The sequence below is a fragment of the Sprattus sprattus genome (genome assembly GCF_963457725.1).
Source record: "Sprattus sprattus genome assembly, chromosome: 18".
In the NCBI taxonomy this organism is placed as follows: Eukaryota; Metazoa; Chordata; class Actinopteri; order Clupeiformes; family Clupeidae; genus Sprattus; species Sprattus sprattus.
The window spans coordinates 20,813,606-20,829,135 of NC_137916.1; the positions used below are offsets into that span (position 1 = coordinate 20,813,606).

The 15,530-nt window shown below is 45.1% G+C and overlaps 1 protein-coding gene across 1 annotated transcript in view; it reads left to right on the plus strand.

The window, feature by feature from the left end:
* Positions 1-15,530, plus strand: part of LOC308379862 (alpha-1,6-mannosylglycoprotein 6-beta-N-acetylglucosaminyltransferase B-like) — a gene marked incomplete at both ends in the record, with an annotated part of 58,532 nt that overhangs the window by 9,725 nt on the left and 33,277 nt on the right. The window contains one exon of the mRNA XM_080857124.1: positions 15,036-15,180. Coding sequence (XP_080713250.1) covers positions 15,036-15,180 — 145 coding nt within the window. The remainder of the gene's footprint in view (positions 1-15,035; positions 15,181-15,530) is intronic.

The window sequence follows — 15,530 nt, forward strand, 5'->3', positions numbered from 1 at the left end:
GTGCAGCTTCAGTGTTTGGGGAGAGCAAGGGGTGTTTGTATGCACACACAGAGGATGCTCCAGCTCAGAATAATCTCATTAAAATGAGACACAGGATGGTGTTTTCTGGTGGTGCCTTTCTCAGTCACTGTCACAGTCACAGTCACCTCTCACTTCTCTGAGTCAACCGTTCATGTGAGGCTGTGGCCGAGATGCTCAGTGTTTCAAGTGACCTGACACGGCGCAAAAAAACAACTCCTTGATTTAATTATGTTTGCACGTGACAGATCATTGATTCGTTTGAGCTTTAGGTGTGGTTATTGTCTATGACATTTACCTTCACTTATTGGGCAACGGCCTTTGGGGGATGGTGGGCTGGGTAGATGGCATTTGGCTGATGAGATTTGGTGCACAGGGGGTCTGTCGGGTCTGGTGAGGAGGGAGACCAGGCACTGACTGCTGTGTGTGCCATTCTCTAGCACTGACTATCAAAATGTTCACGGATACACCTAAATAATAGTGTTAAAATCAGGTGCGATTTGTGAAAAAATCAGAGTGGGTGGTGTCTGTGTATGTGTGTGTGGGGGGTGTTAAACTTTTGTATTCATTCAAATAAAAATCACAAACCACAGTGGGCTATATACAGCAGACTATGGAGCCTGTTAAGCTATTTTTTCGCAGCTGTTAAAGCATGTGCTGGCGTAAATAGTTAGACTAAAGGCCAGGTGTCCGTTGCAAGCACTAGCCAGCTGTTTGTTTATGTGATTACTATGAGATTTTTTTCTGCGCTAGAGTTGGTTCAATTACTTATCAGAAGAGTGCTTTCTTTTCGGCCTTGGCAAATTGTTAAACAGGTACAGTAGATGTCTGACATTCCGGACAAAAATAATGAATGAATTCATTAAAATAAAGAATTGTGTATCTATGCATAGTAAATACATAAAACTACACTGGTATACACTCTCACCATTAATAATCATAATGGTGCTATAGACTGCGTACAAATGCATACAATTATGCTGGTAGTTTTATAATAGTGTTAATACTATGAATTGGATAGGAAATATACAATATCACTACACCAGCACACTATGAGTATGCAATGTGGTTGACCAAAATCATTGTAGGGGGAGACTAGAGAACATAGCTAGCATTAGCGTTTGGCTAATACACAAGGTAGCTACATAGTTTAGGAAAATGACAAATTCCCCACAAAACAAAACAAACCAAACAATTACCTGTCCAACAGAAATACAACAACAATGGTGTCACATTTCAGGCCCTTCAACTCCCTCAGCTGTTCGCTAACAGCCATCGCTACCTCCTGAGCTATTGGGGCTGTGTTGGGGTGAAGAGCTAGGTTACAGCTCTTTCTGTGAGCTGCAACACCACTTACTACAAACCAATAGATGCATGACTTCTTATCCCTTTGGTGGGTGCTTTTACTGAACTGTCAAGCTTGGCTTCTGGACCCCTTCATCCTTATCTCCTTTGCGGCCCACGGACCTCTGGTCATTTGACTATCAGCCAGACAGAGAGGAGGAGGCTGGGTAGCTGTGCCTATGCAACTCCCGTAACCCACATATTAGACTGTGCTGAGGTACAAAGTCCTACCTTATCCATATCTGCTTTCTCCGCCATGTTTGTGCGACCAGCTGTTGTGTATGTAACGGATGAAGGTAGATTATCAGTGAGACACGAGCGGTACATTTCATTAAAACTTTACTTGATCACTTCTCATCACTTCTCATCATATTGCAGAACAGCGCCACCAGGTGGATGGAGGGAGTATGCCACTATACCACATATTCCTCTTTGTAAGAATAAGCTGGATAGTAGAATTAGAATACAGGTATTAAACTAGAAAGAACTCAGGTAACTTGAATCCAAGGAAATAAGCAAATCATTTTGGTAAGTATTAAAACCTGTAGAAACATTAATCTCAAAGGCAGGTATGTATCAAAAGATAAACATTTAAATTGTAAGAGTTTATACTATCAATAAGTAACAGGTAATGAATTGAACGACATTGTTAAGGTAGGTATTATGCCACAATATGAACCTTATGACATTAAAGCAGGTAAGTAAGCGAACTGCATATTGATCATCAGTGAACAATGAGCATCTTCACATGTTTACATCATATCACATCTTTACTCTTTTTTTAAGTCTCATATTCCTCGAGCCACGCAGGAGCGTGTCGTACTCTCGGTACCCGTGGGGACTGATGCGGTGAGTGCACAGGTTCAGGGTCAGGTGGCTCGGCACCTTGGTTGCTTGATGGGCAAACATCATCAGGCTGTGATGCTGGAACAGCAGCACAGGTGGAAGATGAGGGTGAAAGGTGGAAGGCATTCCACACTTTTCCATCGGACAGCAAGTAAGTGGCAGGACCCTTTTGGGCTACCACCTTCAGGGGGTGTGTGAACTTTGACAGTCCTTTCGCAATGATTCCAGGTTTGCGGACGCGGACTGTAGATCCGATCTGGAAGTTGGGTGGTTTTGCACCACGTCGTTTGTCAGTGTATTGTTTTGATTTTTCTTGTTTCTTTTTTATGTTCTGTTGCAGGTGTGTTATGTCAGTGCAGGGGCGCAGGGAGTGTAAACCTCTGATGTGCAGCTTGGTGTTGAGAGGTCTACCATGTAGCAGTTCAGCAGGTGACACTGAAGTCACGGCATGTGCAGTGGCTCTGTATGTTTGCAAGAACTCAGTGTAAAAAGGTTTCAGTTGTTTACCTTCAATGTTGGCTGTTTGTAGGCCGTCTTTGAACACTCTGTTGAAGCGCTCGATTTCCCCATTAGCCTGTGGGTAGTACACAGAGCTGCGACAGTGCTTGATGTTCCTGTCTGCAAGGAAAGACTCAAACTCAGCCGAAACAAACTGAGAGCCATTGTCAGTGACCAGTTCAAGGGGATTCCCTTCTCTGCTGAACACAGTGGCAAGAAAAGTCATAACAGTGGCAGAGGTAACAGTAGAGCTGAAAGCAATCTCAGGCCACCGGCTGTAGTAGTCGATGAGTGTGATGGCAAAGCGGCAATCAGCAGGTGCAGTGTGAATCGGACCAACAATGTCCACAGCTACCTTTTCCCAGGCAGCGGTAGGAGTAGGCACAGGTTGTAGTGGAGCAGTACGGGTGGTTGCAGTCTTGTCATGTTCCAGGCAGGTGAGGCAGGATTTGATGGTAGACTCGACCTGCGAATCCATTCCAGGCCACCAGTACAAGTCTCTCATTCTTTGTTTTGTGCGAACGATTCCTGGGTGAGTAGCATGAGCGAGCTGGATCATCTTGGCCTGTAGTTGTTGGGGTACGACTACACGGTGAGTGCCACGCACTATGACACTGTTCTGCACAGCCAACTCGTACTGCACACTGAAGTACGGCACGATGAGAGGGTCTAGGCCTTTTGCAGTACGAGGCCATCCCTTGGCAATGAAGTGTCGCACTTGCTGTAGCACAGGGCACGCATCACAGGCACTGGAGAACTCATCAGCTGTAACTGCAGCGAGGTCGGGGGACACAGCAGCCACCATCTCCAACTCCATCTCCTCGTGTTCATCTGTTATGGGAAGAGGCAAACGTGACAAGCAATCTGCGGTAACATTCTCATGGCCAGGTTTGTATTCTATGGTGTAGTTAAAACACAGCAGACGAGCAGACCAGCGAGCTATTCTCATGCCTGCACGTCCAAGGCCCTTGGTAGTGAGTAGAGTGGTCAGGGGGCTATGATCAGTCCGTAAAGTGAAATGACGGCCCCAGAGGTAAGTACGCCACTTTTCAGACGCCCAGACGCATGCCAAGGCCTCTTTTTCGACAGTGGAGTAGTTGCGTTCACATGCAGTAAGCGTTCTTGAAGCGAATGCGATGGTCTGTTCTGTATTGCCCTTCATCTGTGTCAGCACAGCACCAATGCCATAGTCTGACGCATCTGTTGTCACGACTGTAGGGAGGGAAGGATCAAACAAGGCAAGAGCAGATGAAGTAGCAATGATCTCTTTCACTTTGCAAAAGTTCTCTTGCGCCTCCTCTGGCCAGTGGAAAGTAACAGACTGACGTAGTAGAGCACGGAGAGGTTCCACAAGCGTGGCATAGTTGGGAATGAACTTTGAGTACCACGCAGTCAGGCCCAGGAAGGAGCGTAGAGAGTGTGCATCGTGTGGAGGCGGAGCTTGAAGCACAGCTTGAACATGGCCAGGGTCTGGTTGTAGGCCAGAGGCAGAGATGAGATGCCCAAGGAAAGGCAACTCTGTCTCTCTGAAGTGGCATTTCTCAGCGTTGAGCTTCAACCCACTCTCCTTTAGGCAGCGAAGTACGGCTTTCAGTCTGGCGTCATGCACTTCAGGTGTCTCTCCACTGACAATTATATCGTCAAGGTAGCACTGCACACCCTTTTGACCCGCCAGGATCTGAGACATCATGCGTTGGAACGCACTGGGTGCTGAGGCCAGGCCGTAAGGCACTCGTGTGAAACGAAAAAGTCCATCATGCGATATAAACGCTGTAAGATCTCTGCTGCTTGGATGTAACTGCAGTTGATGGTATGCATTTTGTAGGTCGATTGTGGAGAACATTGTAGCACCACGGAGCTCTGTAAAGACCTCCTCGATGTGTGGCAGGGGGTGACTGTCTATCACCACAGACCTGTTTGGTTCACGTAGGTCCACACAAACACGAAGACTACCTGACTTCTTTTTGACGATCACCAGAGGCGACACCCAGGCAGACGAGTCGACTCTCTCGATGACGCCATCGGCTTCCAGTCGTTTCAGCTCCTCGGAGACATCGTCGCGCACAGCATATGGGAGTCGGCGTAGTTTCTGCTGGACTGGAGGCACATCTGGACGCACTTTGACTTTGTGTATGAATCCAGTAGCAACGCCTAATGTGCTTGTAGTGTTGACTGTGTGACTCACCAGTGGCGAAGCAGGTGAGTCAGGTGTGGCGATCTGTCTATCTTGGATGTGTAGGCGAAGTGCAGTGAACAGATCCATTCCAAGCAATGGTGTGCCATCGGGGACGATGTAGAAGTCAGTGTGTGTGCTCTGATTGTGGTATGTAACAGCAAGCTGGTGACAGCCAAGTACAGGAATAGGCTTTTTCATGTAAGTCACCAGGCGTACAGTAGGCTTAGTGAGAGGCACATGCATGAATGACTGACTGTAGATGCTCTCAGGGAGAATGGAGACTGCTGAACCAGTGTCAACAAGCAAATCAGTGGTAAGTGACTGTCCATCTTTAACATGAAGAGACACTGTGCAGGTAAGGCGATTTGTTTGTGAGACAGAAGAGGTAGGAGCAACATGTAGTACTGTAAGATCGGGAACAGCAACCTCTTTGACACTGTGTGTGGGAACTGCGCTGCGGCACACTTTACTGAAATGTCCCGTTTTTTCACAGTTGTTGCATTTTGCATTCTTGGCAACACATTTGGGGTTGTTTGCTAAGTGTGAGTTGGATCCACAACGGTAGCACGTTTTATTTTGAGAAGTGTGCTGTGTAGGTGTGTGTTGGACTGGTGCCTGCGGCTTGCCTTTGCCTCGTGTGAAACGCTTGTTGTAAGAACCGTTGCCTCCTCTCGGCTGAACGAGTCTCACTGTAGCATCATGCACGGGAGCAGCTATAGCTTTAGCTTCAGCCACCGCAGATTCAATTTGAGTAGCAATCGTGATGGCATTTTGCAATTTCAGGTCAGTTTCCAACAGTAAACGCTCTCTAATCCGTGTAGAGGTAGTTTTCTCGATCAGCTGATCTCTTATCATGTCATCAGCTAACGTGCTAAAATCACAGTTCACAAGCAAGTCCCTCAATGCAGCAATGTACTGTACAGTTGTTTCGCCCGGTCTCTGAGCACGCTGACGGAACTTTCGGCACAAAAAACATCTTCAGCGCGTCACAGGCAGACTTGTAAGAAGTGCCAGTGTCAGGTAAGTTAAGAAAAATACGCTGGCCTTCGGTGCCTAAACAGTGCAAAAGTAGTGCGCGCTTACGTTTGTCCGGCATGTCGTTAGCAGTCAATGCTAGCAGATAATTTTCAAACATCTGTAACCAGGTTGTATACAACATCGTCGGCTCACCCGGACTTCCCAGTAATGCAGGAGGTTGTGAGATTCCGATACTAGCCATTCTCGTCGCCAATATGTTGTGTATGTAACGGATGAAGGTAGATTATCAGTGAGACACGAGCGGTACATTTCATTAAAACTTTACTTGATCACTTCTCATCACTTCTCATCATATTGCAGAACAGCGCCACCAGGTGGATGGAGGGAGTATGCCACTATACCACACCAGCTCACTAGCTTTAGCAATATCTCTGCCTTGCGTTGTGGAAGACTCTGGTCATGCGCAATGAGTTCACAGGCAGAGTGCAGGCAGGTAAGTAGATAGACAGGCAGGTAGGTCATCCAATCATTTCATGCTGGCCAAATTAAATCATTGGATGTGGTTTTTACAGTCCTGAGACACAGATGACAGATTATTTTCTTTTTATCGACATAGCATTGGATTTATTCGTTGCTGTCAGGATGGAAAGAGAATTTCAAGATATATGCTTCTAAATAACATGCCTACTTTAAACCAGAAGCAAAGTCACATCAGGTTTTTCCAAATCATGCCAAATTGCTGAAGCATTTAGAAGTACATTTTGACATGATGTCAGTCTGGTTGCTTTTCTGATTGCTGTGCTTACGCAACAAGCACTCCAACATGACAGCCCCTCAGAAAAGCAGGAGGCATTTCAGATTTTCCGGCAGGATGGATGCTAATTCAAATTCAATAACAAATCATTTCATACGGCTGTATGTGTGTGTGACTGTATGCAAACTTGCGCAAACAACAAAATTATGACTTTGCCAGTACATCTTGATCAGGATCTCTAGTGTGTGTGATTATCACAGTAGGATACATCCGGATGTCTGTGGAGACTAGAAGACCCATTCCAGAACGCATGGCTCATTCTTCTGCCTGACGTTCTCTGTGTGTCGATCACAGGACCGTGAAATGCGTGTTCTGATGCAGATCTGAGTTATTCTATGACCGTGAGACAGATGCGGCACACAATTTCCATCTAATCGGTTTGTGCCGGTCTGGATATTAATCTATCTTTCTCTGGCTGTCTCTTTCACTCTTTCACTCTTTCTTTCTTTCTCGCATTCTCTTTTAGTCCGCTGTATCACTTTTCCTTTCTATCCCTTTATCTCTGTCCTCACCTCATTAGCTCATAGTCAGTATTCCCATACCCAAGCTCCTTAGACACACCATCACACTCATCCACACACACACACACACACACACACACACACTCAGACACACATGCCGGGAGAAGGAGCTATTTGGGATTCTGGTGACTCTGACTTCGCACACAGTCTAAGCCTGAATATGTAGCATACATCCCCCTCTCCCCCCTCTTTTTAATTGAAGTCTGAGAGAAGATCTGATAAGTTGCTGTTGGAGCGTTTCGTCTGTCACATCCTAAGTTGTCAGCTTTGCTGAAAGGAAAATAAGGCCGTGGGGGATAAGCAACGCTAGTTATCCACTTGAACAGACTCCGCTCCTTGCACCTCGTTCCTCGCTCCTCGCACCTCCACCCAGCTGAGCTACACACATGGGCCAACAGTCTCAGCCTCAGAGTGGTAATGAAGACATGGAGGTTGGTTTGGGGTTGAAATGTAAAGAATGGGGGAAATGCTAGTCAGGGGTGTGTGTGTGTGTGTGTCATACAGGTATCCAGAGAATGTTTGAGAGGAGAAGGAGAGGAGAGAAGTTTTAGGATCCTTCGTTTGAAACAATAGACAGACACCCCAGCAGAGCAGGCAAAGCTGAGAAAGGCATGGGTGGACTGGTATGGGTATGTGGGCCACTGTGTTTTGTTTTAAGATGGCTGTAGAATTAGTTTGTGTGTGTGTGTGTGTGTGTATGTTTGTGTATGTGTTTGAGTGTGTAAGTCAGTGAGGCAGTCTGTCCTGGGTTTAGAGTATCATGCCTTTTAGATTCCAAACTACAACATGCATGCAGTCTTAAACATATTCCACAGAGTTCAGTCTGCACTTTTCGACTCAGTGATGTGGCTCAATATTATCCTTAAAGAAACCCAAACTCTCTGGCCCTCTATGGCCGTCTCCAATCAAGAATTCATAAGAACGTTTCTCAGTGTCTTCGTAATCACATCAGGCATATTTGCCGCATGCTCTCATTAGTGCTCCAGCTGGAGATGAGCGCCGAAGACTGAGCCTCTAGCTCCGGGAGCACAGTGCTGCCTCATGCTGGGCAGATCACACTGCAGAGAGCTAAGTTCTGTCTTGGCCCCATACGTCCTCGTTTTCAGACTTCAAGTCGCATATGCTCAGGAATGATTGACTACTTGACTTGGCCAAGACTGTGCATGTGCGTGTGCGTGCGTGCGTGCATGCGTGCTCGTGCTATCCTGAGTTGATAGAAGCAGAATCCACAAACTCCACAGGACTCCCACCTGAAGACTTGAACATGTTTTTTTTGTGGCTGGTTAATGAAACAAAAACGTGTTTGATGTGGCTCTACTGTGGCCTCACCATCTAGTTGCATGGAGCAAAGCACTGTCCTGATTAAGAGAGATGGGTCTTATTTGGATAGATGGGTCTTAACTGGTCTTAGGACCAGTCGAAGGTTATTTCTGTGCTTAGTCACTGCTCCAGGGCAGTGGATTCCTTCTTCAGCCTAATGCAGAAGGACAGTGAAGCACACCCTGATGGCACTGAACTGGTCTCGGTGACATGTCTCTTGTTAACTCTCTGTCTCTGCAGATTGGTGTGGAATAGCTCAGGCATGAGAAGTACAGACACACCCCTTCAGTCATTAAGCTGCTGAAACTCAGCATTCTAGTCTCTTTCATCTAATCTCCTTGGTGACACCTTCCACCTCCCACCCAGCCCAACACTTACCTTGTGTCAGTTTGAACACAATGCACACACACACACACACACTTGCTGGTCTGGTGTCCTTCTGGTTTAAAGCAAACCACGTAAGGCTAAAGAACTAAAGACATAAAACTGAAATGAGAAGCACACTTTTCAAGCATTCTTAGATGAAAATGACTTCAGAAATGCATTGTTTGCTGTTGCTAGCTGGGTCATATTTACATTTTCAATGTATTGCCGTGAGTGGAGCTCAGACTGAAGCTTCATGGAAAATAAAACTGATTGGATTAAAATATGTTTCTCCCACATGTAATGGTGCATTCTTGTGGTGTCGAGAATCGAGAAAAAAAACCAGGGCCAATTCTGGTCAACGCCCTCACATGTCAGAGCAACAACTCGGAAAGTGAACATTTTGGTACACAACTTGACGAGTCGCAAACCTCTGAGGACATTTCTTCTTTAAGAGTTGCAGTGTTGTCACTTGCAAGCTCCTTGCCCGTTTCTCTCAAGTGCCCAACACCTTACTTTTGAGCAAAGAGACGTTTTTATGATTAACGTTCATATGTTTTAAATGACTCATATGTCATGGCTCACTTGATCCGTTTCTATTGTTCTTGAGATATTGACATGTGTCAGTTGCAGCTCCCTCTATGGACAACATTTCACAAAACATGGCGTGTGATATTGGCTAGCAAAGTGCTTGATTTTTGTTTGAACATCATTCACTTGGTGGTGCCTCTCCACAAAGGAATCAGAATGAGCTAGGGTTATGCGACAAGAGACGCACTTGCCATAATGCGACAATAGACGGACTTGCCAACGGTTTTCGATCTATTGCCCAAAAAGTGCCTTGAGTCTACCCCACTTCAGGAGGCACAAGCACAAAGGGACACAGACCTCATATTTCGTGTTGGCCATGTGGGACGGCAGTATATATTGTCGTCAACAAAAAATTGGTGGAATAAAAAGCAGATGCAGAAGAAAGGGAAAAAAATAAACACTATACGACTGAGTGCGGGGGCTGCGGCAGGCATAATAATAAAAGATGATAACATGAGTCCTGTCTGTCTGATTCATTGGCTTTGGTTAAACCCAACTGTCATGTTTAAGGATGCGTTTAATGTGTTGTATGAGCATTATTTCCTGACAGTTTGTCTAGCAAGTTTGGAATTGATTGTTTTTTCAGGCAAAAAACGATAATTAGCAGAAACCCTGACACACACATACACGATCTTGACGCAGACACATAAACACACACACACACCCACACACACACCCACACACACACATGCACTCAGACACACACACGCACATACCCACCCACCCACAGATATCGATTCAGTCATGAGGTAATTAATCCTCTTTATCACTGTCCTGGGTGCCTGCCTGACAAGTAAGAGATTTTAAGCGAGCTAATAAATACATTATGAGAATGATGTGGCACAGTTACTGGATTAGCGCCAGCCCCGCGGCACAACGCTCGGCCATCTCCGGGGCGAGGCTGCTCCAGGGTGTCCCTCTGAAAAACAGCTGGGTGAGGGAGAAACTGGGCCACACCGGTCTGTTCCGACAGACCCTGGCTCCCCAAACCCTAGCGCCATGTGTCTTGGCAAGCGTGAGCGCGCATGGAAACGCTGTCGGGTTGTCATGTGCCCATCTGAACCTGATTATGGCAGAGCACACGCTGGGCTTATAGAGTCCGCGAGATGTGGTTCGCCTTCCAAGCGACCGGCAGCCCAGAAAAGTTGATGCATCTGTAATGAGAACTCGGAACCAGGCAGCCTTTGCCAGCCGCTGCGCTCTCTGTGTTGGCAATCTGCTCTTAAGGCTGCCTCGTTTTTCATAGATTCAGTTCATCATTAGACACAGTCCTTCACACAAACAAAAGGCTTTGGTTTACAGAAGTTGGGAGCAGACCCAAGAATTTATCTTTTTTAGCAACTGTGCAAAATTTTGTGCGAGTAATTGATTTATGTGTTGTTGTTTTTTTTTATCAGTGATTTTAAACAACCTTGGGAGTTTTCAAAAACGTTTTGCACCTGCATTGAACCTTATGGTTTGAACAAAAGCGCCCCAACATAAATATGTAACAGTGTGCCCAGCACATATTATGCTAACTTATTTAAAGAGAATAGTCTCACTGGCCTTGAATTATGCATTTGTTTGTACATTGGTGTTGCATAACAGATGTGCGTTTAATCTATGAAGCCTACAGCATTTTCCAGGCTTGTTGTAATATCAAGGATATTTCAACCCAAAACTCAAAACCCAAGTACAGTCAGAACAATCCATTGGGCACTGGGTAGTGTTTTTACCATCAAAAATCGGTTAGGATAATAGCACATCTGCTATGGTGTGGTCCAGCACTACAAAGCTGTGATATTGTCGTTTTCACACTGTAAGAACTGTGACGAAAGAACAGTGAACAATTCACGGCAGAGAAATTGTCAACAGTCACTAATAAAGAAAATTTGAAAATGCTTCACCTACATCTTTTTCAAAAATGTTCTGTGTGTGCTACTATCTGATCTTATAATAGATATATAGATACATAGGACAGCAATATGCACGAGTTAATTGCAAGAAGAAGAAGAAAGTAGTTTCATGTGTGTTCGCAAGATGACCTGTAACCCAGGTATGATGCAGATAAATACATTAATGTATCAAAAATAGTCTTAATGACAACTTTATATCCACAAGAAGGACTATCATCCTTAGTTGATCCCCAAACTCCATAAAACAACAAGCTGTGTAATGCTCTTTTTAATTTTTGATTTACAGGTCCTTTGTGTTGGACATACTGTTTGCCTATATCAGTTATGAGTATTCCGTATTCTACTTACTACCATTAATGAGATGTTATGTAACCGACGCACCATGCCTATACAGCTTCTCGGGTCTTCAGGTCACTCCAGCCCTCACTTCAACACCCCGATCTGACCATCTTCGTCATTAACCCTCATCTCTTTTTCCATTGACGTTTCATGCATACGTTTCTTTGTTGATCAAACTGTTTTAAAACTGGGCCTGCAGCCCATGAAGATCAATCCTTCTCATATTAAGTGTGTATATATATATATATATATATATATATATATATATATATATATTTATATTTATATTTATTTACACACACACACACCTCCCTCCCTCTGATTAACCACTTGGTCTCTGCTGTGTTTCTATGGTTTCTACTCAGGACTTGTTTTTTTGGATCTGACAGAGGTGACTTCCTCGTGGACGTTGATAAATGAACTGAAGGGAGCGTGCTCACTGTGCAGTTTCTTGGGCTTAATGCAATTGATTCACAGGGAGAGCAGGGGGAGAAAAAAGATTGCTTGCCCCTTGCACTAATTTTAAACAATTTAACACCAGTTTAGGTTACAGCCTCATAATCCATGGGGTCCGCACACCACAGGCAAGGCTTGTTACACAGTGGAGACTACTGGCAGGTGAACAACATTGTATCTGGCCAAAAGCCCCTTTCCCACACTCAGGGCCGGATTTACTAACATTGCGACCGCAGCTTAATCTGCGCCTTTGCCAAGGCGCACAATACCGCACAGTGTTTTTCCGCATTTTCCGTGGTATTTATCAAACAACATCCGCGCTGGGCACTCTGTGCTTACTCCGCCCTTTAGGGCCTGCTTTACTAACATTGCGACCGCAGCTTAATCTGCGCCTTTGCCAAAGCCCAATATACCGCACAGTGTTTACCCGCATTTTCCGTGGTATTTATTAAACCAGATCCGCGCTGGGCAATCATTATTTAGCGCACCGTTAAAAGACGGGAGAAATCGCCTGCAAGTAACTGCCACCATGGAGATTCGAGGAAGAGAAAATGAAGGTTCAGCGAAGAGGAGATAGATATATTGGTTCACGTTCGCTCAATCACTGAACCTGATTCAATGTGCGTGCTGTTATATTGTTGTTCTGCCCGCCATCACCTACAGCGAGATGTTTAAAAGAACACGATTATAAAGAATATGCTATTGGTTGCATTAATGCATAAACTGTCTATTATAACAATATAGATTTGTACATGGTGAGATTAGTAATAATTTATACAAGGACATGGGTTCACTACAATTTATCCCCACTGAAACAAATACATTTACCAAGTAGCCAGGCCTCTCCAAAATCCCCGTTGCTCAATCTTGGATAGATGGCACTATTCCGGAAGATAAAACTGTCATGGACAGATCCAGGGTATTTGGCTACCACGTTAGTAATGGTCATGTTGGCATCACATATGACCTGGACATTCATTGAATATGTGTGCTTTCTGTTTCGGTAAATGTGTTCGTGGATTGAAGGTGGGACTGTTTGGATGTAGGTGCAATCAATGGCTCCAATAACGTTCGGAAAGTTTGCAATTAAAAAAAAAAGTCCTGTTTGATGTCTGTAATTTCAGCAATGGCAGTGGGGAAATGTATTGACCAGTGTGCCGTAGCAATGCGTCAAGTACCTGGGTGAATATTTGGCTGAGTGAAGGCTGAGATATACCAACTGCTGATGCTATAACTGTTTGAAATGATCCGGATGCCAATATTTGCAATGTTGTCCGGAGTTTAACAACTGATGGAATGGAATGTGATCGCCGGTTGGAGGGTTCGATGTCGTCTCTGATCTGGTTCACTAATTGAAATATTGCGTGGCTGGTTAACCTGTACCGTCTAATGATTTGTGGTTCGCTTAACTGAAAAAGTGTTATACAAGTTGAAAAAATGATTTCTGTGCGCTGTCTCTGTCTATGTCTTTGCCTTGCTCTTATAACTGCTGCCATATCAACGTTTTCAGACTCAATGGAAATGCGCTTCCTGGTTAAGACGTGATTTTATGAGGCGGAGAATTATCCCGCAAATTAGAGACGCGAGCTCGCCAGGCAGTTTTAGTAAATACCATGCAATACATCATTAGGCGTACTTAACTTCTCTCCTCCCATATATTTGCGCCACACGCCCACGTTCCTTATACCCTCCCATCTCGCTGCGCCACACACTCACAAAGCGTTAATATGCGCCTCTACTCAAATGCGCCTCCTTTGTAAATACCGTTTTATGTTTACACCCGCTATTTTATGCCTGAAATGGGCGCAATCCTGTTAGTAAATCAGGCCCTCAGTGTAAGCCTGATCCTCAGCTAAACCACAGATTTTCCAATTCTCTCACACAAGGAATCTGTCCATTCATCCACTCTATCTATGGCCATTTGATCTGTATCTTGAACATCTGTGGCTTTATATTGATGCTAATGAGACATAGGAACAAAACACTTTACGATGGCCTCAGCCAACACTGCTTTATTGCTTTACATGAATAAAAAATTAACTACTGCACCCATAAACCAAGTATTGTTGATGTTAAAGTTTACGGGCATGTAACGTACTGAGTTACAGCATGCATCTAGAATCTGTTAATTACTGTATGCATTACTTGACTTCTGCGTGTATTTATCGTTAATGAACATAACGTTATTGGAGCATTACTGGATTCCCCAGGCTAAGAAACATGCTGTGCTTTGGTTAAACGGGAGCCTTTACAAAACTCAAAGTTATCATATCCAGAATTCCATTTTCTATTTATTAGTGCTGCGGTGTGCATGAAGGCATGAAACTCCTAAATGAGCTTGTGAAGTCAGAAAGCTGGAGCGCTGCATGTGCAGTGGGGAGGGTCTGGGGCTCTCAGGCCCATCTGCGGCATTGGAGTGTGTGCTTTTTAATTTGCCAGGTGAGATCAAGTGCAACGTTCCGCTTCAGCTGTGCACGGCAGGTCTCGGGCAACCGGAGCTGGGAGGGAGGCAACAAAAAACAAACTGACAGGCTTATTTAATCCCTTTTTTCTTTGGCCAAGGCATGCTATTTTTCCTCCCCCGTATCTCTGGTTTAATGCAGGCGGATAGGGAGACAAAAGGGTTATTAAAATAAAATCCAGACTAACTGCGTGTGATGCGGTTTGTTTACTGACACTTCGGAAGGTCATTTGCAAGTTGGGTTTATGTAAGAGTCATGGACAACTTTAAGCTGTCAGTCAAGCTGAATGTTGAAACAAAAAAAGATCTAAGCTCTGTATCAGACTGATGTTGAACTCATCTTGTGAATATGTGTCTGTGTGTGTGTGTGCGTGTGTGTGTGTGTGTGCGCGCGTGTGTGTGTGGTCCTGTGCAGTGCTGGGGGGTCTGGAATCTCGCGGGGTCCTGAAGAAGATCAGTGACATGCTGGAGGTGATCATGAGGAGGATAGACAGCCTCTCCAGACTGGGCAACACCAGCGACTCCCACAGACTAGACGAGCTAAGCTCCGCCCTGGACAGGTAACATACACATACACACACACACTCACGCACACACACGCACATACATCAGGGACCCCTACGAGCTAGGTGAGCTAAGCTGTGTCCTGGACAGATACATAGACACATGAAGAGAGAGAGACATAGAATAGAAAGCAATGCGTATGGAGATTCCAATCTGCAGAGGCTCAAAAATGTCCACACCGCAGGAGAGAGACACCTCCTGATGGCATGAACAATGAGCTCTACACAACAGCTCAGCTTCGTTAGGATTCCTCTCCGTGTTTCAGGATGGGTCGTGAAGGGCTGCTGCTGAACCAGCAGAAGCTTCTCCTCCCTCTCTCTCTCTCTCTCTCTTTCTTTCTTCCTCC